We start from the raw sequence: 21,642 nt of genomic DNA on the forward strand, positions 1-21,642 counted from the left end.
TAAATTTCATGTGAATTTTTTTTAAAAATTAACCTAGCAGGTTTTTCTGCTAAACTGCAGATATATAAAGTTTTCGAAATCAATTTTGACAATAAATATGCATTATATAGTACGTGAAAGTACCACAAATTTAATTGGAGTATGAGACAATCACTAATAGCCTGCATTGAAGTAATAAAATACCGATTTTTCTATATATTGAATTATTTTTTATCTCTCATAGGACCTTCTATGGGCCGAAACGAATGTTTCCCCTTAAAATTATTCCTTATAAGGTATACATCCCACTAGTTTATTTCAAAATTGGCGAGTCACACTTCCCTAGTTTCGCTTGTTAGTTCACTCATGATTTATTTGAAAGTATAAATCTTAAAATTTTTTAATTAATTGTACTTTAGATGTCTTACCTTTAAATAATTTCTTAACGTTAGTTTAAGTGATTTTTGGTATTTTTAGGTAGTATTTTCCCACTAAAGTTGGCCAATTCAAAAATGATTTTACACCTTTCTTGCATTTAATTGTTCTTAAACAGTATGAGCGTTAAGTTAAGTATTTAACTTTACATATCTGCCACATAACACTTGTAACCAAACTGCAGTTTAATAAAAAATAAAAAATAAACATTTTGTAGCTGTGCACCAATAGCAGTTTGAAAACTAAAAAAAATGCAGTGCCTGGCCTTAAATTGACAGACAACACCCGTAAGTAAGACGTGCGTTGGCTGCCTTACTTACACATTCGAACCAAAGTAATAGTATTCGAACCTAGAACCTCCGGGTTCCTAGTAGGATGCTCTATCTACCATAGTAAAACCCAGTTCAGAAAAAGTTGGCAAGCTTTATATAGTGGCCACTGCAATGACACATCATGACATATCTTCCATTCGCTTAAAAATATTTAAGATATAGCGAAATAAACAAAAAATAAACTTAAACTTACCGAAGTCCTGACTAAGCTATTGGTACCATATTTTCCAAATTGCAACCCTTTGTACCATTGAAATTATGAATTAGTATGTCATAATACGTCATTGCGGACAGCCACTAAAATCTTCCTTATTCTCGCTGAGGTAAAATGTACAGTGCGCAAAAAAATAAAAAATTTTAAAAAAAGCGTACCACCCGGGATAACTTTTGATCAAATGATTAGATCTTCACGTTATGGGACTCAATCTTAATAGCTCGAGGGTACGACCTCAAATGTGCTAATTAATAAGTGCTTACGATATTTTAAGTTACGAAATCGGACACAAAAGCGGACTTTCTCTGAATAAGCATACCTTTTTTTCGAAGGATTTGAATTTCTGACCCCCAAGGTATAGGGGGTAGCCGCAATCTGGGAATTATGTTCCCAATAGTTTGGTCAAAAGAGATCTGCACAGTTTAGACCCTTTAATGCTAATTTTACCTTTTGCGTATTTCACTATATCTCGAGAACTTTTTAAGTGAATGGAAAACATTTTGCACATAATTATAAAAATCGTTTAGCTAACGAATAAATTTTAGTAAATGCTTATTATTTTTTATCATTTTATAAAATAATAGTTAAAGAATTTTGAATTGTAAGGTTTACAATTTTTTGCCTCATTTTAAAAAACGTAATTTTATACAGCAAAATACAAAATCTGAGAAAAATCGGTCGAGTAGTAACCGTCGAGTTTAACAGCCAATACATTATGTCTTTTCCATAACCTATATAACTTTTGTTACGTTTTTAATTTTTAATTAATAAATGGATAAACTCAAAGCTTAAGCAGGCTTGTACAACACGCGACCCCCAGACCATTCAACTGTTGCCTGCGACTCTGATAAGACAATCTTTCATTATTCATTTCAAACTTATAATACTTTTTATGCCATCAAAACTATTGATTTATGCATAAACTAAATTCTGAAATAGATGGTTTAGAAATTTTATTTAAATTTCAATTTGAATTTTCCGTATTTCACGTTAGTATTTTTTCCAACATTACAGGTTTAAGCAACACTATAAGTTAGGAAAAAATTTGGATGTGTTGATTCAAATTTATTTTCAACTACATTAAATGTATTGTGTTGAAATCTTCTCACTAATAATCATTGTCCTTTAGGTCTATATCATTGGTTGGCGTGTTGCTATGTTTATCTGTAATGTTTATCAGCAGCTGGTATTATGCGCTAGCGTCAATGGCTTTAGCTTTACTGATATACAAATATATCGAATTCCGTGGGTAAGTGCTTGCTAAAATTATTATTATTATCAAAAATGCGTAACATTTAGTTTTCTTATTAATTATGAAACTCTAAATTGCCATAATTTATGAAACTCTAAATTACTATTATTCATGAAACTCTAAATTACAATTATTTATAAAGCTGCATAACTGCCATTCAAATTTTTTTATTAATGTAACTGTTTACCTTTTATTTGAATTTTTTAAATTTTTATACTCTTATTTGAAACTCTAAATTACTATAATTTATGAAATTCTAAATTACTTTTATTAATTAAACTCTAAATTACATTTATTTTTAAAGCTACATGACTGGCATTAATATTTTTTTATTAATGTAACTGTTTACTTTTTAATCAAATTTTTATACTCTTATTAAAAATTTTAACTAATAAATTAATGAAAAATTATGAATTAATAATAGTGATAATAGTGAAAGTGAAAGTTAATAGTAGAATCCAATTAGACATATTTAACGAATATTTATTAAGACTTCTTTTTAATACACCATACACCGAAAAATAAGATTAGGTTATGGTGGTGAAAGCATAATGGTATGGGGGTGTTTCTCGTGGTTTGGCCTGGGTCCGTTAGCTCCTGTGGTTGAAAACATGAACTCTGACACGCACAGACGTGGTTTGACGAAATGGATGTTCAGAAACTGGACTGTCCTTTTCAGAGACTCGATCCAAAACCCATAGAACACCTTTGGGGTGAATTAAAGCCCAGATTACTTAGCCAACCAAATCGACCATCCTCTCTGCAAGTACACACTTCAGCTGGGATGGAAACCTCTAAGTCAATTCCTATGGCCACTTATCAAAAACTATTTGAAAGTCTCCCCAGGCGTGTGCAAGGCTGTCATCGATGCAAAAGGGCGACCAACGTCACATTAATTTGTGCCTCAAGACGCTCTATTCTTCCATTCAATTTGATACTCCTCTTCAACAAGCATGTTTTTTTCTAATCTCGTCACATCTTGCAAATAAATGGTATTCGAAAATATTCTTGAATGTTCGTTTTGGAGAATCATTGTCTCCAGAAGGCTCAGTGTTTTCCCTTTACTAAAACTCACATAAGTTCTATTCCAAAGTTAACATGCTTGAAATTTGAAAAAAAGAGACTAAAAATCCAAAATTTGGAAGATCACTAAAATTTATGGTCTTAAGTAGGAAAGTAGGTCCCAAGAAGTATCTCCCGGGGGAAAAACTCGCCAGACAAGTGTTCAGCATCTTAAACAATATTTGTTTCCAATGCCCACCTGATTGACACTAGTCATTCAGGCATCAGTTGGGCGGATTTGTTGGCCACTCTTTCAGGGGCACCCTATTAGGTGGACCAACGTTGCTTCCGTAGTAAGGGCAGATAGTACGTAGAAGGAAAGAACACACATGCCTTGTCCGTAATTCAAACCCAAGACCTTTCTGAGGTGAGGTCAGCTCCCTGACCAATGCACAGTCCGGTCGGCTCTTAAGCAACGTAAATATACAATAAATAAAAATTCCGCAAAAACTTTCAAGGTAGCGTCTAGTTTGTGCACAATTAGTTACCCTTCATAGGTTTCTTACTCTACATCTGAAACATATTTTAACTCTATCAGAATAATTAAGCTACGTTTTTTTTTTTTTTTACTAACCAAAAGTACGTAACATTGCAAAAATTTCATAAATTATTGATTAACTGATTCCTTTAAGTATAAAAATACCCATAAAAGTGCCATAAAATAATGCCTTTAAGTATAAAAATACCCTTAAAAGTGAGGAGGAGGAAATATGACTCCTTTAAACTTACGCATGATTCTTATGCTGAGTGCACTTAATGTTTCAGAGCTGAAAAAGAATGGGGTGATGGTATTCGTGGATTAGCTCTGTCGGCAGCTCGTTACAGTTTATTGAGATTAGAAGAAGGACCACCCCACACTAAGAATTGGAGACCACAACTTCTGGTATTGTGTAAGCTTAACAACGAGCTAGTACCAAAACACAGGAAAATAATTGCCTTCGCCTCTCAACTCAAAGCTGGTAAGTACAAATACTATGATTTTGCATAAAATTTAAGGTGATAAAATCTTATTTTATGAACAAATGTGCTTTTGGTACGTACCATTAAAGTGTTTTAGTGTAATATATATTTTTGCAATCCAAATTCACTGTAGGAGAAAACTTTTCATTAGAACCGAAGCATGGAAAATCACCAGTAAAACTAAAAATTAGTCATTTGGTAAAAAAAAAAATTACTAGATACTACTGGAAGATACTAGGAAAAAATTATGAAGGTGTTTTTAGCGTAAATTATTTTAAATTCGAACTCAAAGAACAAGAAAGACACGGCATATACCAATCACAAATAACATCATGAGAAAAGGTGGAAAAGCATATTAGTATAAGCGCCGGACCGTAAAAGGAAAAGAGCTGAGAGACAAGTAACTATGACTCTGCGAGAAAATGTAAAGCTACAGTTGCAATCATTGTTTCAGCTAGTTGTAAGAACTACTGAGTCACAGAAATCCATAATAGTATGCAAAAAATGGTGGGGAAGAGAATCGTGATGAACTATCGAGCTTGTCAGATCCAGTATCTAATGTGGCTGGCCGAACTAAGCAGAGGACTTTATTTTCCACTAAGTATAGAAAGAAAATTATCAGAAACGAAGTTAAAAATGTAGACTCATTAGATATCGCAAATTAATATTTAATCGAAGAAAAAGCATAAACGGTGCTGAAATATGACAAATCATAATTAATTAAAGAGTATTAACAGAACATCAATACTAGTTTGTCCTCCAGTTTTTTTCTGCTTTCAGGTATTATCAAATCATTTGTAACTCGTTTCTATTTCCTCTTGAAATCAGACAGTTTTAGAACTTTTCCTTCCCGCCTTCTTTAGAAGTGATTCCTTACATTTCAGCTTCATTTTTCCCCTATCATAAATACTAATTTGAGACCTAAATGCGTGTACTATTTTGACTTCCTTTTCAGCCAGAATCATGAAACTAATGTTAATATTAGTAGTTATGGAATGTGATGTGTAAAATAAAATACAGTTTAAATTGTCTAAAAAATTAAATTTGGCAAATTTGTTTTCGTTAACGACTTGTAAAACGATTTATAGTTTTGGAACAATGAGGAAACACTACTTGATATTATCATTATTTTTTAATTCAGTACGCATATCCATCTTCTTTTTATCACAATTCACGTATTGCAAAAATATTAATTCTGTTCAAATGGTGTTGAAATCTGTGTTCTACTAAGAAATTCAGTTTTTTCTGTCTATCTTCGTAACTCTGAATCTTAACAGCATGAAATGCATCTATTTAAGGTTTGTAAAAATCTCAAAGTTTAAAAGGAACAACTGACATTTAATTAATTCAATGCCAGTCACATTATTCTTTCTACACTTTTACTTTCTTCATTGTTTTAAAATTATGTTTTTAATTTAACAGATCCAATGTAACTACATACGCTAACTAATTTGTAATTATACAGTTGACTTAAAATATAAATTTGAAACTAATTCTATAAGTATTAATCTATGATGAAAAGGAAGAAAAATATCTGTGTGAAAATCTGATTAGCGTAACTTCATTAGTTATGTGTGAATACGTTTCACGAAAATTAATACTATTTGCACTTGAGAAATTTCAAGTTGAAATGTAAAAACAATAAAATTACAATTTTTTTTTTAATTTTCTAAGTTTCTTCATATTGCATTAGTAAATATATTTATTTTATGTTCGAATATTTTTTAGACCAATACTGTATCTTCTCTAGCATTTCCTAGCAGAAAAAAAATTCAATATGTCTTTCATTTGATAGCCGATTTAACTTTAAAAGTTTTAAAGTTTTTATTTGTAATAACTAAAATTATAAATTTTTTTTCATTTAGGCAAAGGGTTGACCTTAGTTTCATCGGTCTTAGAAGGTGAATTTACAAAACGCTCCTCAGAAGCCCAAGCTGCTAAACAAGTAAGTTCTGTCCTATATAGGAATGTCCTATATGTTTTATAAGTCTTGAGATTTATTGTAAAAAATTAAGTAAGGTTAGAGAAAAACATTTACATCTTTATCGTACCTCTAAGAAAACCTACAACAACACATGAAAAATAGTTTTTAAGTGTATTCGTAAGCCATGAAAAGATGGACGAAGGAAAAGAAAAAATAAAAGAATCAAAAGTTACTAATGAAAATGCTAAATAAAGAGAACATTAAGGAATATGTAAAAGGTAATAAAAGTTATTAAAATATTCTCGGTCTTTGTTCTATTCAAAATTAATATTTCAATGCCAGAAAAACACTAAAAGGATGTCAGAAATCAATCTTTTATTGAAGGTGTTTTTCCAAAATCTTTTGAGAAGTCAATTCTATGAATGATACATTTTAAGAATCGTTTTCCAATTCTCAATGTTTTCAATTTAAAAATTTTAATATTCTAAAACACATTATATTGTTTCATTTTCAGTTTTTTTAATTTTTCTGTTTATTTATTCATTTACTTATTTATTTGTTTGTTTATTTGTTTATTTTGGAAAAATGAAGATAGATCTACTTGTTTTTTTATTTAGGATTCCGTATTTATGAAAAAGATCTGCAAAAATTTTTTCTATGTCGTGAAAGATCTCAAACTGGAATCAATTACTATAGTTCTATAATCAATTACTTACTTATCAATTACTTACTTATCACTTACAAAATTTAGAGTTGTACTTTTACCAGCCGAATTTCCTCCAATAAAATTCTGACAGAATCTTAAAATAGTATCACGTTGAACTACGTGCAGTACCTTAATTGTACATTGCGTCAAATAAAAAGCAGAATCTCTTAATAACTTTTGCAAGTGAGTGGAATTTTATGCACAAAAGATATATAAATGGTTCGAAGGTTTAACCTTAAATATAGTTGTGATTAATTAGGGCAAAAAAGATATTTTCAGCTATACAGAATCAGACACGGAAACATACTTTCTCTATAAACATTTATTTTCAGATTATCAATTCTTTTAAAATTTGGGGAGATATTTGCAATCAGAAAAATATGGTCCCAATAATTTAATCAGCAAAAGTGATTAAAAGTTTGTCTCATTGCACACAATTTTTAAACTCATTTATCCCATTGATATTTTTAAATGATTTTATTTAATAAAAATCAAAAAATTTGAATCAAAAGTAACTGAAATTTTTACATGATTTTAAGTGACAAAGTTCCAAATTTAACTGGAATAGATAAAAAAAAAATAGCTCTTGAAAAATAAAAATTTAAAAACGCGATCTTTACAATTTCGAAACTAAGAAACTATTTGGTTAATTTTATTAAAATTTTCTATGTAGTCTTTTAAAATTACTTAAAAATGAGATAAGAATTTTCAACTTCAACAATTTAAAAAAATTTGCAACAATTAATTAAAATAATAATTATTATAAAAATTATTATAAATATATGGAAATTTTTTATATGGAATCATGTTAAGATAAACGAATTTTATAATTGTGCCCAAGTTTTTATTTATTTATTAAAGTAGTTTTAGGTATATTTTTAACTCTACGGTTACCAAGGTTTAAAATTTTCTACCTCCATAAATACACTAAAATTAAAATTAACATTTGGAGTCCCAAATTTTCAACCGTTTTCGAACTGTAATAAAAAGACCATATTTTCTAGATACTATCCATATTCTACATTTTAATCGAAAAGAATTCAAACGCTTCAACAGTAAACGCTTAAACGAATTTTATAATTGTACCCAAGTTTTTATTTATTTATTAAAGTAGTTTTAGGTATATTTTTAACTCTACGGTTACCAAGGTTTAAAATTTTCTACCTCCATAAATACACTAAAATTAAAATTAACATTTGGAGTCCCAAATTTTCAACCGTTTTCGAACTGTAATAAAAAGACCATATTTTCTAGATACTATCCATATTCTACATTTTAATCGAAAAGAATTCAAACGCTTCAACAGTAAACGCTTAAACGAATTTTATAATTGTACCCAAGTTTTTATTTATTTATTAAAGTAGTTTTAGGTATATTTTTAACTCTACGGTTACCAAAGTTTAAAATTTTCTACCTCCATAAATACACTAAAATTAAAATTAACATTTGGAGTCCCAAATTTTCAACCGTTTTCGAACTGTAATAAAAAGACCATATTTTCTAGATACTATCCATATTCTACATTTTAATCGAAAAGAATTCAAACGCTTCAACAGTAAACGCTTAAACGAATTTTATAATTGTACCCAAGTTTTTATTTATTTATTAAAGTAGTTTTAGGTATATTTTTAACTTTACGATTACCAAGGTTTAAAATTTTCTACCTCCATAAATACGCTAAAATTAAAATTAACATTTGGAGTCTCAAATTTCCAACTGTTTTCGAACCGTAATAAAAAGACCATATTTTCTAGTTAGTAGCCATCTTCTACATTTTAAGAGAAAAGAATTCAAACGTTTCAGCAGTAAAAAAAAAAATTTCAGAGTAAGTATGTTTTGTGTTTAATTTAATAACTTAAAATATGGCCTGCATTAATTAATTACCATGTTTAAAGTTTGACCTCAATCTATTAAGATGGCACCTTAGTACGTGAAAATCAAAACATATTCAATTATTCTTTTACATATTTTTGAGCACAGTATACTACAAATTACCGTCTCAATCTTTTATTATTATTATTAGAAAAGCAAGTTTAAAGATTAATTATTTATTTCTAGAGTCTAAGAAAGATAATGGTTGAACAAAAAATTAAAGGTTTCGCAGAAATCGTAGTTTCTCGAAATGTTTCAGATGGCTTGAGTCACCTGTAAGTATACTTTTTTATAAAATAAAGATATATATTTCTTGAAACTTCATAATTGATTTTAGATAATTAAATTAAAAAGATGCATGAATTATTTATAGGTATTATTTATAGGTATTAAAGGGTCGGTTTAAACTCAAATTTCAAATATTAAAATATGGATTTAAATGTTTAATATTAAAAGTTGCATTTAAACACAAATTTTGATTATTAGCACTAGAAAGACTGAAATTGCCAAAAAGCAGTCAAAATGACTGCATTGTGAAAGAATGGCTAATGTATAAAGAATTTTGTTTGAAATTAATTTTTAATATTTCTGATATTATTTTCAGTTATATAACAAGTTATTAGTAAATATCAAAGATAAACATAATTATAAGAGTCACAAAATTTTAAGAAATTATGTCATTATATACATCATTATTTTTCTAATTGAAATTAAAAAGCAGTCAAAATTACTTCCTTGGGCAATCTAGTGTTAAAAGGTAGATAAGAACACAAACTTGAACAAAAGCATAGATTTTAACAGAAGAAATGGATTTAAACACAAACTTGAACCAAAAAGGGATAGATTCGGAACACAAATTTAGAATACTAAAAGATGGTTTGGTAGCGAAATTTGAAATATGTCTTTTAACTTTGAATCTATGCTGAATTTGTTATAGAAAAAAATCAATTCTAATAATAAGAAATATTATTCTTAATTTTAAATTCTTAAAACTACTTATTTGCGTAAAAATAAGTCGAAAAAATATTATGTCGATTTTACATGTAAATACAGATGTAAAATAAATTGTCAGTTTATTTTGGGAAATTTCTTTAATTTTTATAAGCTAATTTTTCCAGTAAGCTTAAAAATTTTTGGTTTTTGTCCTGTTAATAATTTCCATACGTCCTGAATCGGATGAAAGATTAGAAATTACTTTATACAACAAATCATTTTTTACTTATCATTTAGTAAATTTTATTAACATAAGGAAGCCTCATACATTTTTAGACTTAAAATATACTTATTATTGTATCACTTTATACGGGGTTTTTTTTTATTATTATTAAACTGCCTGTCTCAAGAAAAAATCCCGTTAAGTAAAAGTTATTGAAAATTAGTGCAGCATTATATTAAAATTAAAATTGAATGGATTCATTTATAAAGAAATTTTTTGTCAGAGCACAATATCTTTTCATTTCATTGCGAGCATATGCTGGAGTAACGAAGAAATTTTACAGCAGCTCTAGAATTCTTCCATTTTTCTTAAATATATATTTTTTTAAGGAAGAAATTCCTAATATCAAACGTAATAAAATTAGATTAAACTTGGTTACTTTTATTGTAATTTACACTCACTTCTAAAGGTTTTAAATATGTTCGTTACTATTATAGATAACGAAAATTTTATTATTTATTTTCTTTCTTTTTTAGAGTTCAAACAACCGGATTGGGAGGACTTAAACATAATACTGTAATTATGGCGTGGCCATTTTCTTGGAGAAATAATCCAGACTCAGTTAGAAGTTTTATAGGTAATTTTACCCTTATTGTTTCCTATTTCCGAATCTAAGAAATACCATTAATTATGTAAAAAATAAAATATGATTCATTTTGAATGTAAATGTGTTTAAAAAGTTATCAAAAAAGTATTCTTTTCCCTTAATTAAGAACAACTAATGTAAATAAGACATCCTAATTTAATACAATAGTCATACTATCGAAAGCTTCTCCCAGTTCAAATGTTTTTTATTTAAAATATGTATATCGATATTTATAAAGATTTTATATTTTCTTTCTTAGATAGCGTCAGGAACATTGCATCCAGCAAAAGTGCCCTATTAATACCTAAAGGTATTGACCACTTTCCAGATAACGCTGATAAAGTGTCCGGTCATATTGACGTATGGTGGATTGTCCGTATCCTTTTGAGTTAAAACTATTTCTGTATACTACTATGTTTATTTTCCCGAGGTATACTCTGAAGGACAATTTTTTTTTGTTGTTACATGAGAATTTTATAACAGATCTTAAATACTTTTGTATCGTTGATTTCAAATCTGCAATCAGTTTATATATATATATATATATATATATATATATATATATATATATATATATATATATATATATATATATATATATATATATATATATATATATATATATATATATATATATATATATATATATATATATATATATATATATATATATATATATATATATATATATATATATATATATATATATATATATATATATATTTGAAGAACAGTTCAAAGAGATTGAATCACTCAAGACACAGAAAGAAGCAGGAAAATATTACCAATTGATTAATAATATCAGAAAGGAGTTTAACCCTAGAGTAATTACTTGCAGAAAAAAGAATGGAGAACTTATGTAAAATAAATAGATATATAAAATAAATTCATAGTACTAGGGATGAAGGAATTGTCACAATTGCAAAATAGTAAGAAAAATAAATTTGTTATCAAGAATTCGTTATGTGAAGATGGAAATTTTTATTGTTAAGATTTTTAAACCAGAAAAAAAGGGTTTTATTTCCTTTTTTTCGATTTTTGCTTTTAGAAATTAAGTTTTCAATATGTTAAGTACTTTTTACATTATTCAAGCCACTGGAACAAAATCCAAACCTCTAACTTTTTTAATAAAAAAAAGAAACAAGGAAAGAAACCTATATCAAACCACCCCGGAAATCTGAAGCTTTAAACATTGGTTTTAAGGAAAAATATTTAATAAGTGTCAGTCATCTGTAAGCGGTCGATAAGAAGTACATTTACTTTACTAGGCACGTGGCTAATAGTTAATCGTAAAATTTGATCCTGGGTGTGACAAGTAAAATGTTAAGAAGAACAACAGTTAATGCTAAAAAAATTTAATTTTTCCTTTATGTATTTACTTTTACTAGTCTCGTGTTGTAGTTTGTGGTACTTATTACACGAGATGCATTTTATTTTCACATAGAAACAAATAGTACCATCTGCGACAATTCAATATTTTGATTTATTCAGACAACAGAACTTTTGTCCGTTTGTTAGTAAATAGTTTGTGTGTTTTGTTCAATAAATTTTGTAAATTGTTTGTGTGCTCATAATTCTCAAATTAACTGATTTTTCATAATTTCTCTCCAATTTACTCTAATTAATTTCGGTAATGGTTAGTAGTATTTTAATAATGAGTTTTTTTCAATCATTTAAATATTAATTTTAGGCCTTGTTGATAGTTATTTAAAGATCATATCAAAAAATGATATGATGCAAAAACTATAACAACAATATATATTAAAATGCTTCAATTTCATGTATAGACTTGAAATGCAAGCACTGTCTGGCTATCACGAGATGCAATCAGAGAATCTTATCCGATTAAGATGTGTGTCATTTCTTGATAGCCAGACTAAAGACGTTTTCTTTTTTTCTCTTTTTTTTTCTTAGCGATTGCCTGCGTTAGAGTTGTGTTTTTTCTTCTTCATGATTGAACTTTCCTGTATTCTTCCTTAATCTCACAATACAGATGACGGAGGACTGTTAATGCTTCTAACATTCTTGATGAAGCAACACAGTGTTTGGAAGAAGTGCAAGCTAAGAATATTCACCATTGCACGTATCCTTTTATTGTCAAAAAAATTATATCTTATAATAAATGATGCCGAATTAAATCAGGTACTATAATTGGAAATTTGCCGAATATTATAAAAGTATTTTCAGTAGAATTTTAAAATACTTTTAAATTTAGGACTGTATAAACATAAACAAGTCTTTTTATAAATTCATAACACTAATGTATTGAATTACAAATAATTTCAATTATAATGAATGAAGATAAGAACAAATAAATCAATTAAGAATATAAATATAATTCTAAAAATTTAATTAATGTATAACTTATCAAATGTAACTCAAAAGCTCTAACTATTATTATTTGTTGTTTTAATTTTAAAGTCATATTTTTAAAAAATTAGTAAGCTTTTCCTTTCTATATATTTTAAAATTCAGAATTCATAAATATCAACCATGTTTAGATACCATATATTTAGGATAAAAATTATTAAACTTATTATAAACTTATTATATTTCCATGTACACATGATGAGTATTGCGCTGATGTCTTTGGAAAAATTGTAACTTTGAAGCTGTTTAAGAAATAGTGCAACAAGTTTTCATCTTTTTGCAAAAAGAAACTAATTCTTACCTGACTCTAATCAGCCACGGGAGCGTCTGTGTTAATAGTTCGCTGTGCTCATTAACTTTAATGAATAATTGGTATCATTGTTGCTTTAAAACAAACAAACAAAAATTAAATGTTAAAGACATTCACATTATATATTAAAAATGTTTGTATGTTTGGCGATTCGACGAAAGGGGCAACGCAAGATTTAGAATAGACAAACTTAAAATTAAACGATCAATTTAGAATGTTTCGCTAATAGTATAAAATATCTACGGCGATGTTATTTCTTGCATCATGCCTTAAAAAACTTTGGGGTAAAAATCAATTTATGTTCTATGGTTATCTCGATAAAATCATATCCACCACGAAGTATAACTTATTTAGAGAAAGTATTGTTGCAAATTTGATTAAATGCTTTGTCTTCAAACAGATTCTATTTCCTCCTGTTTAGCAAAGGATAACTACAAGAATCTCTAAAGAATATAGTACAATTTATTTGTAATAACATGAAGAAGAAAAAAAATTAGAAAGAATGTGTACTAAATGATTCATTCTCTGTCCTCTCAAAAAAATCAGTAAACTGCAGTTTTGTGCGAAAAACTGTCTGTGAAACATTACAAAAACTTACTAGGCTCTAGCGTGGAATGTGCAAACTCGTAGCTTCAAAGCAGTTTGCAACCGTCGTTGAACAGCTGACCCAGTTCTGTGGTTTACGACTACCAATGTGCAACTCCGTAGCCATGAAATTTTGAACCCCATCCAGAAGACAAGTGAACTCCTGGGTCAAGCATTGAGACAAACTAGCCTTTGCGGAGGACTTTTTTGATGGAACTAACCAAAGAAGTTTGTTCCATCAAACTAAATTAATATAGCTTTGAAGCTATTAGTCCTATCGTTTCACACTGATTTTCTTTGGTTCAACATAAAAAAATGCATGGGTAACAATTCCTCATTTGTCTAGATGGTAATATCTATGTGTCTCTCCCGTTTACCATCTTTTTGTCCCTCTTGCCGAAACCTGACATTTGAGGTCCTGCAACTTTTTAGCAATTACTTCGCTTAGTAGAGCTTTTATCAAGAATAACAGGTTTAAGCCATTTTTTAACTGTAGTAATACTTTTGAGAGGCAGAGGGAGAGAAGAAGGCTTAAAAATTTCAATTTAATTCAAATTTATTTTGATATTATAACTTAATAAACCGATATTAAGAACTGGACGATAACAGTATCCAAATGAAGAAAGACTTAGGCACATTCTTATATCATTTGCGAATTCAAGCAGAAGTGGAAGTAGTAGAAATGGTAGGCATAAACTTTATATATTGTTCTACTTTTTTTTAATGTGGTGAATTTATATCATATTTTCTATTTATGTACTGTTTATGCATTTTTCTGTACTTTTTTATACAAAAACCGAAATTCAACGAGAGATGTTAGAAACTGTTCTAAAATATAAGAAAAAAATTATTACCTTATAAAAAAGTTTTGTGAATTAAATAAGTAATTTAAAAACACCAGCATTTTGTACTATAAACTTTTATAACAAATAAAAAAAATATTTTTAAAAAATAGAATTAAGTTTAAATTTAACTAGCATTTAAAAAATATTTCAAAAAAAACTATTAAAGGATTTATTTAAATTTAATTCTTTCAGTGAAAGAAAAAAAATTCTAAGATTTTTATTACTTACTTTATGGTATGATACGCATGAAGACTTAAATAAAGAATATTATAAAGCATATATATCTCAGAAACAGATTTCTCAGTTTTCTCTGAAATAATCAATACAAAATATTTTTTAATAAAACAAACTTTTTAAAAACTTTTATTAACAATGTTATCATTTATCGATAGTTGAAATTTTGTTACCTGTGTTCCACTTTATATCATTTTTTTATTATTAACTATTATTGAGATTACTTGATAATATAAAAAATTCTTGCTTCAAAAAAAATACGAAAATATTAAAAGTCAACATGTTTCGAGCACTCAAAAAAAAGGACTCATTTTAAAGACTTGTTACATATGCATGAGAAAACAAAAGAGATTTGAAACAGAAAACGCAAAGTTGTCTAAAAAAATCTTTTTGGTGAGTCTTGAGAATGAGCGCCTATATTTGAGCCCTCGAAACATGTCAACGTTTACCACTTTCATATTCTTTTCGAAGCAAATGAAGTTATTTTTTTGATAAATATGCCTTTCTATGGATTAATCATTAAATATTGTGGATATTATATTAAAAATTGTGCCCAACATAATTCGTGTTTCAGGTGGATACAGATATAAATGCTTACACATATGAGCGCACTCTAATGATGGAACAGAGATCCCAAATGCTGAAACATTTGAAACAAAGGAGAGGTACCCTCACGGTGGTCAGTATAACATTCCATCTGTTAGCATGCATGCAAAAACAATATTTTTAAAATTTTCAAAATTTCATTACGGAACCATCTTTTATGTGCTCTGTCCTGTCGTTCCACATTGGACTGATCGTTAAGACACGGTTCCCAGCAGATCACCGAAGTCAAGCATCGCTGGCTGTGGTCAGTGTGCGGGTGGGTGACCACTTGGATCAGTCTGCGTAGGGACCGAGGGTGTGCGGTATTAATCCTCGTTAAACTGTGCTACCGTAAAGTGCTCGACTTCGCGTGCAGGTCGTTGGGCTACCGAAGCGGGGGTGCCATCCCCTCTGCAGAGGATCGAAATTGTGATGGCATGTCTTCGGATGATCCACAGGGATGTTTCCCAGACCGTCGTCAATAGCTCATTGTGCAGCTCTAGTGCGACGTAAATGAACTACAACTACAACAACAAGTGCACTGTCAGTTTTGTTTTTGAATAAACTCTTTATTAGATTTAATATATTTTAGAAGACGAATTAGTTGTACTTCGATTGCGAATTTCAATCAATAGAAAGGTGGTAACAATAGCGTAAAATAATATAGTACTTACAATATCTATACCTGAAATAGCAAGTAATCATAACTATCGATCGCAGTTTTTATCCAGGTTATGTTCAGTCGAAAAGTATGATTACAAATATAATCATAATCTATATATATATTTCTCTTTCACGGCGACAAAAAAGAAGCCTCATTACAACTCCTCGAATGGCAACGCTAGAAAATCGACCAATGATTGCCGCTAAAAATGTCACATGCCAAATCTAGCTGAGGTGGCTCAACATATAGCGCTTTTAAAAACGGAAGCTGAATTAACCAGAGAGAGCATTCTTACCAAATGTGATCTCTTCCGAAATTCACCCTATCAGCTTCGGCAATCTCATACTATTAAGCTTGGAAGAAGTGAGCAGTCTTTGTCGATAGATCTCTATTTTAGTATTTTGTCGAAAGCGCTTTTTTTCACGAATTTATATATTACGAATTTATTTGATGATTTTAGATTTATATCACGAATTTATTTGTTTTATTATTTTTGTTAGTTATTCATTGAAAAATGAGTCTCAGTCCTGCTGTTACGCTTTAAGATTTTATACTATAGCACATTTCTAATAGGTTTAAAGAATTACATGTCATTTATTTGAATTCAAATTTATTTTAATGACTTAGTATTTACTAAAAAGATGTAATTTTTTTTTAAAAAAAAAAAAAAGGTTGTTATATGGATTTGAATGATTGTTTTGAATTCTTAGAATTTTGTGCATTTGCAATGTACCTAAATTAGTAGCGAGCTAAGCAAACGATATAAGATTGCGTAGCAATTTTCGGGGGTTGGCAAGCGTTAGCGAGCAGAGGGCGCAGCCCACTAGTTACAACTAATATTAAACTACAATGGCAAGTAAATATTGTTACATTTAATCACTGGAAAACAAATTTTCGTAGCATTTATTTAAATACTTGATTTTGCCTTATTCGGGAGGAAGGATTTCTAGTCTGAAATTAGTTTTGTTTTTAGAGGTGCAAATTTTTTTACGAATAATATTTTTAGCCTATTTTTTGTCGAAATGCACCAGTTTAAAAATGTTATAGATAACAGGAGGTCGCATAAATGTTGCAACATATTTCTAGTTCAGAATCACACGAAGAAACAGCTCATATTAAATACTCCTAGCCGCGTGCGATATTTTGGGTTCCTAAGCAATTTTAATCCTGATGATGTGCCCTAACTCCCCTGGGAGTTTGTAACAACATTTACGCTACCTCCTGTTATATATAAAAAATTTTGACTTCGACAAAAAATGTCAATTAAAAAAATCTGGAGAGAGAAACCGATTACAGATTAAAAATCAGCGAAAAAAACATAAAATAATAAATATAAAATTAAAAAAAAACATAAAATAAGAAAAACTTAAAATAAAAAACATTTTCCCCAGTGTCATTATTACAATTATAATTTTAATTACAAATAATCATGATTGCACGCAATATTGACTATTTAAATCAATTACGTTTTGCTCAACTCAATGGCCTAAGAACAGGATAAACCTTTGAAATGATTAATCGTATTAACTAAAAAAAATATTTAAGTTTTAATTACAATTTTTTACTATACGAACACATTTTTTAATTCGATAAGAGAAAAACTTTATAGTTAATTGAATGACCAACAATATTCAATTAAAATATACGAGATAATCTGCTATTCAAAACGTGTGTTCTGAAAAAATACTATAGTTCTAGCGAGTTAAATAGATATAAAATTAAACTACAATGTTTTTAGCAAGTTAAAATGAATAATTGACACAGAAAAAATACACAAATGTGGTGATATTAAAGCTAAAGAATTATGAACTGAAACATTCTGAGATACTAGCTACTGTGCTAGAAATATTCAAGGCAAATGGTAACTCAACAGGTTATTAACTCAAAATATGTATAAATTTACATTATTATTCTGAATTATTTTGGGATAATTCAAAAGTTACTGTTTGTATTTTGTTAATTTTTGTTTTTGTAAAATATAGTTTTTGTAAAATTTAATTATTATTAAAACAATTTTGATAAGATACTTGAAGTTATAAGTGAAGATCAAATTGTTAAATCAAAAGTTGTTTAAAGTGTTTTTTTCCCCTTTCTTTTTTTAGATCATACTTTTGAAAAAATGTGTTTTATTTATATGTATTTCGGAAAAATTGCTGATCAAATATTTAAGAGCGTTTGATGTTTTTTTGTAGGTCCAATCCATGAAAGATAGTGTCAATCAGCCTTCCTCAAAGCCCAGCAAAGTACAGTTCATTGAAATGCCTGAACAAGATCCTGAAGATCTTGTAGATGAGAGCGAAGATTCTCCTTCAAAAGGAGGAGACAAAAGCCCACCGAAGGAGAAAGGCTCTCCTCCAGCTCTTGCTCCTTCCATTTCTGTGGATGCTTGTGATGATCCCGCCCCAGTGGAAAATGACGTGAAAACAGAAGAGAAAAACGATAGTAAAACGCTTCTATCCAAACCGTGAGTACAAACCATCTATCTAAAACACACTTTAAATACATAAAATACACGTAGATTGTTGAAAGATTGTATAAAAGTAAAAGAAAAAAAGCTCATGCAGTGGTGGTAAAATTATCATAATTTATTATTTATAGCTAACTAAACTCAAGTTTGCAATGAAATTTTCTAAGAATAAATACTTTAAAGAAATATGAATGAATTTAAAAAAAAGGAAAGATAGAAAAGCGAAGTTTACTGCGTTCTGCTTAGGACACCAGTTAATCTTTTTATCCGAATTCAAAAAATAAACACTACATTTTTTTAAACAAATGGCGTCACTGACTGTAAAAGTACAAAAAAAAAATGTTTCTGCTGCTTGTCAGACTATTTCAAATTCACAGAAACCTCCAGGAAAGATCACTTCAGGGTAGCGACCTTCTCTATTTAGAACCACTTTTGGGTAGCACGGAATTTTTTCCCTAGACATAGTGTTGAAGAAGACCTTTAGGAGAGACGATCTAAGCCTCTCCCAGAGACCTGGCAAACCTCTGCACCAAATACGGAAAAGGCCAAATCCGGTTTTCGTGAAGCCAACACAAGTGGCATTACCGCACCAAGATAATGACAATAGCTAAACTTAATCATGTACCTTCGATGAGATTTTGAAGTTAATGGAGGTAACCCCTAAGGACGACTAACCTCAATTAACGACCATTTAACTGCGATACAGAAAGTGATCGCTCCTGAGAGGTTTTACTATAGTATTAAAAGAGACGTCTGTTTAATTTGTCATCATACGACACCACATTATTACTGCAAATGATGGTTATTTTTAAATATTGTTTTATAGTTTTCTCAGCTAGTAGCACCATCTTTTGATGAAATTTGTAGCTGTTTTTTAAACTTGATGAGAAGAATAGCTGTTTTTTCGTTTTCTTTTATCTCCTAACATTTTTCTTTGGTTGAGCTGGCCATTTTTCAGATCACCGGACAGCTAACTACTGACACTTCTGAACACTCCCTTTTTTTCCTCCTCTTTCAGAGATGAATCCAACGTTAAAAGTATGCACACAGCAGTGAAATAAAATGAAGTTATACTCAGTAATCAGATAGCCGCGCAGCTTATTACTGACACTTCTAAACATTCTCTTTTTTTCCTCTCTTTCAGATATGAATCTAACGTTAAGCGTATGCACACAGCAGTGAAATTAAATGAAGTTATACTCAGTAAATACCAATTTTCAGATAACCGAGCAGCTAACTACTGACACTTCTAAACACTCTTTTTTAGATATGAATCTAACGTTAAGCGTATGCACACAGTAGTGCATGAGCAAATCCCAATTATGGTAATAACTGGAGTGCTAATTACTGACACTTCTAAGCACTCTCTTTTTTTCTTTCTTTCAGAGATGAATCCAACGTTAAACGTATGCACACAGCAGTGAAATTAAATGAAGTTATACTCAGCAAATCCCAAGACGCTCAACTTGTTGTTTTTAACTTGCCAGGACCTCCGAAATTGAGAGTAGGAGAAGAAAACTGTATCCTTTAAACTATATTTTATTTTATTACTATGGAAAATTATTTGAATTAAATTTTAGCTGAATTATTTAAAAAAAAAAACAATACCGATAAGAATTTATTCTAAATCATTTAAAATAAAAGTTGTAAAAAAGCAACATCAGAATATGCAAGTAGGTCACTAAATAAACAAAGGGAAAAAATATGTAATCTGTTCAAAAACGCTTATATATAATTACATATTCTATTCTGATAATATTTAAAAAATGGTACTGAAATTAATAAATTTTCACCATTAAAACTCAAGTCTTTAGCGAAGTCCAAATTCCTATGCTGAAAATTTTTATTTATAGAAATATCTAGTTTAGCAAAAATATCTCCAAGTTCTAACAGACAAGTCAAACTATTTTTAATGTTTTTCCTTCTGCCATCCTCACTAGCGTATCCTACTTTCCTTCTGTCATCCTTTTTTGATATTCTTCTCTTAAATATTAATTTGTAACTCTTTATTAAGCATACTCTTTTAACTACATTTTTGACAGGGATTTTAAAATTATAATCTTTAACTATAATTAAAAATTTCGAAACATCTTGGTACTGAAATGAATAAATTTTCACCATTAAGTCTCAAGTGTTTAGCAATGCCAAAATTCCCATACTGAAAAATTTTATTTACAGAAATATCTTAAGTACATAAATATTATTCTTTAATAATATTAGTATCATGTCTTGAGAGTCTCAATAATTTTTATTATTCCTTTCTATTATATTATATTAGATTCTACTTTATTCTATTACTATAATATAACATAATGACATAAATTTCTTCGCAATACCAAAATTTCGCTAAAAATACCAATCATAAACATTACTAATTTGAACTATCCTTGAACATTTTGGGGACATTATTCAAGAAGTATAGGTCGTATTGGTTTATCAAAAACATGTCCAAATTCTAATAGACAAGTCAAACTATTTTTAATGTTTTCCTGTCTGTCATAATCACTAGCGAATTCTTAGATTTTGATAATTTTTCTGATATTCTTCTCTTAAATATTAATTTGTGACTCTTTAATATGCATACTCTGTTAACTACATTTTTGACAGGGATTCTAAAAATATACTCTTAAACTATAATGAAAAATTTCGAAACGTCTTATGTATATATATAGCATAATAGATAAATACAAAAAAAAATTTAAAAATTAAGAAAAACAATAAGTTTTATTATATATATATATATATATATATATATATATATATATATATATATATATATATATATATATATATATATATATATATATATATATATATATATATATATATATATATATATATATATATATATATTTATATATATATATAATATATATATATATATATATATATATATATATATATATTTATATATATATATATATATATATATATATATATATATATATATATATATATATATATATATATATATATATATATATATATATATATATATATATATATATATATATATATATATATATATATATATATATATATAT

General features: G+C 28.4%; 1 protein-coding gene across 3 annotated transcripts in view; it reads left to right on the plus strand.

Annotated features, from left to right (window-relative positions):
• Nucleotides 1–21,642, plus strand: part of LOC107456464 (solute carrier family 12 member 4) — a 444,402-nt gene that overhangs the window by 421,948 nt on the left and 812 nt on the right. For 2 of the 3 annotated variants that reach the window (XM_071180171.2, XM_043042832.3), the window contains exons 15-25: nt 2,090–2,209; nt 4,040–4,233; nt 6,100–6,179; nt 8,923–9,011; nt 10,429–10,529; nt 10,798–10,914; nt 12,532–12,621; nt 14,397–14,488; nt 15,457–15,561; nt 18,324–18,595; nt 19,985–20,118. In XM_071180171.2, coding sequence (XP_071036272.2) covers nt 2,090–2,209; nt 4,040–4,233; nt 6,100–6,179; nt 8,923–9,011; nt 10,429–10,529; nt 10,798–10,914; nt 12,532–12,621; nt 14,397–14,488; nt 15,457–15,561; nt 18,324–18,595; nt 19,985–20,118 — 1,394 coding nt within the window. Of the gene's footprint in view, nt 1–2,089; nt 2,210–4,039; nt 4,234–6,099; nt 6,180–8,922; nt 9,012–10,428; nt 10,530–10,797; nt 10,915–12,531; nt 12,622–14,396; nt 14,489–15,456; nt 15,562–18,323; nt 18,596–19,616; nt 19,686–19,984; nt 20,119–21,642 lie in introns of those variants that run through there. The other variant, XM_071180172.2, reaches the window with a different exon arrangement.

The sequence above is a fragment of the Parasteatoda tepidariorum genome, chromosome 1, assembly GCF_982258835.1.
Source record: "Parasteatoda tepidariorum strain Cologne lab strain chromosome 1, Ptep-v5.0, whole genome shotgun sequence".
NCBI classification, from domain to species: Eukaryota; Metazoa; Arthropoda; class Arachnida; order Araneae; family Theridiidae; genus Parasteatoda; species Parasteatoda tepidariorum.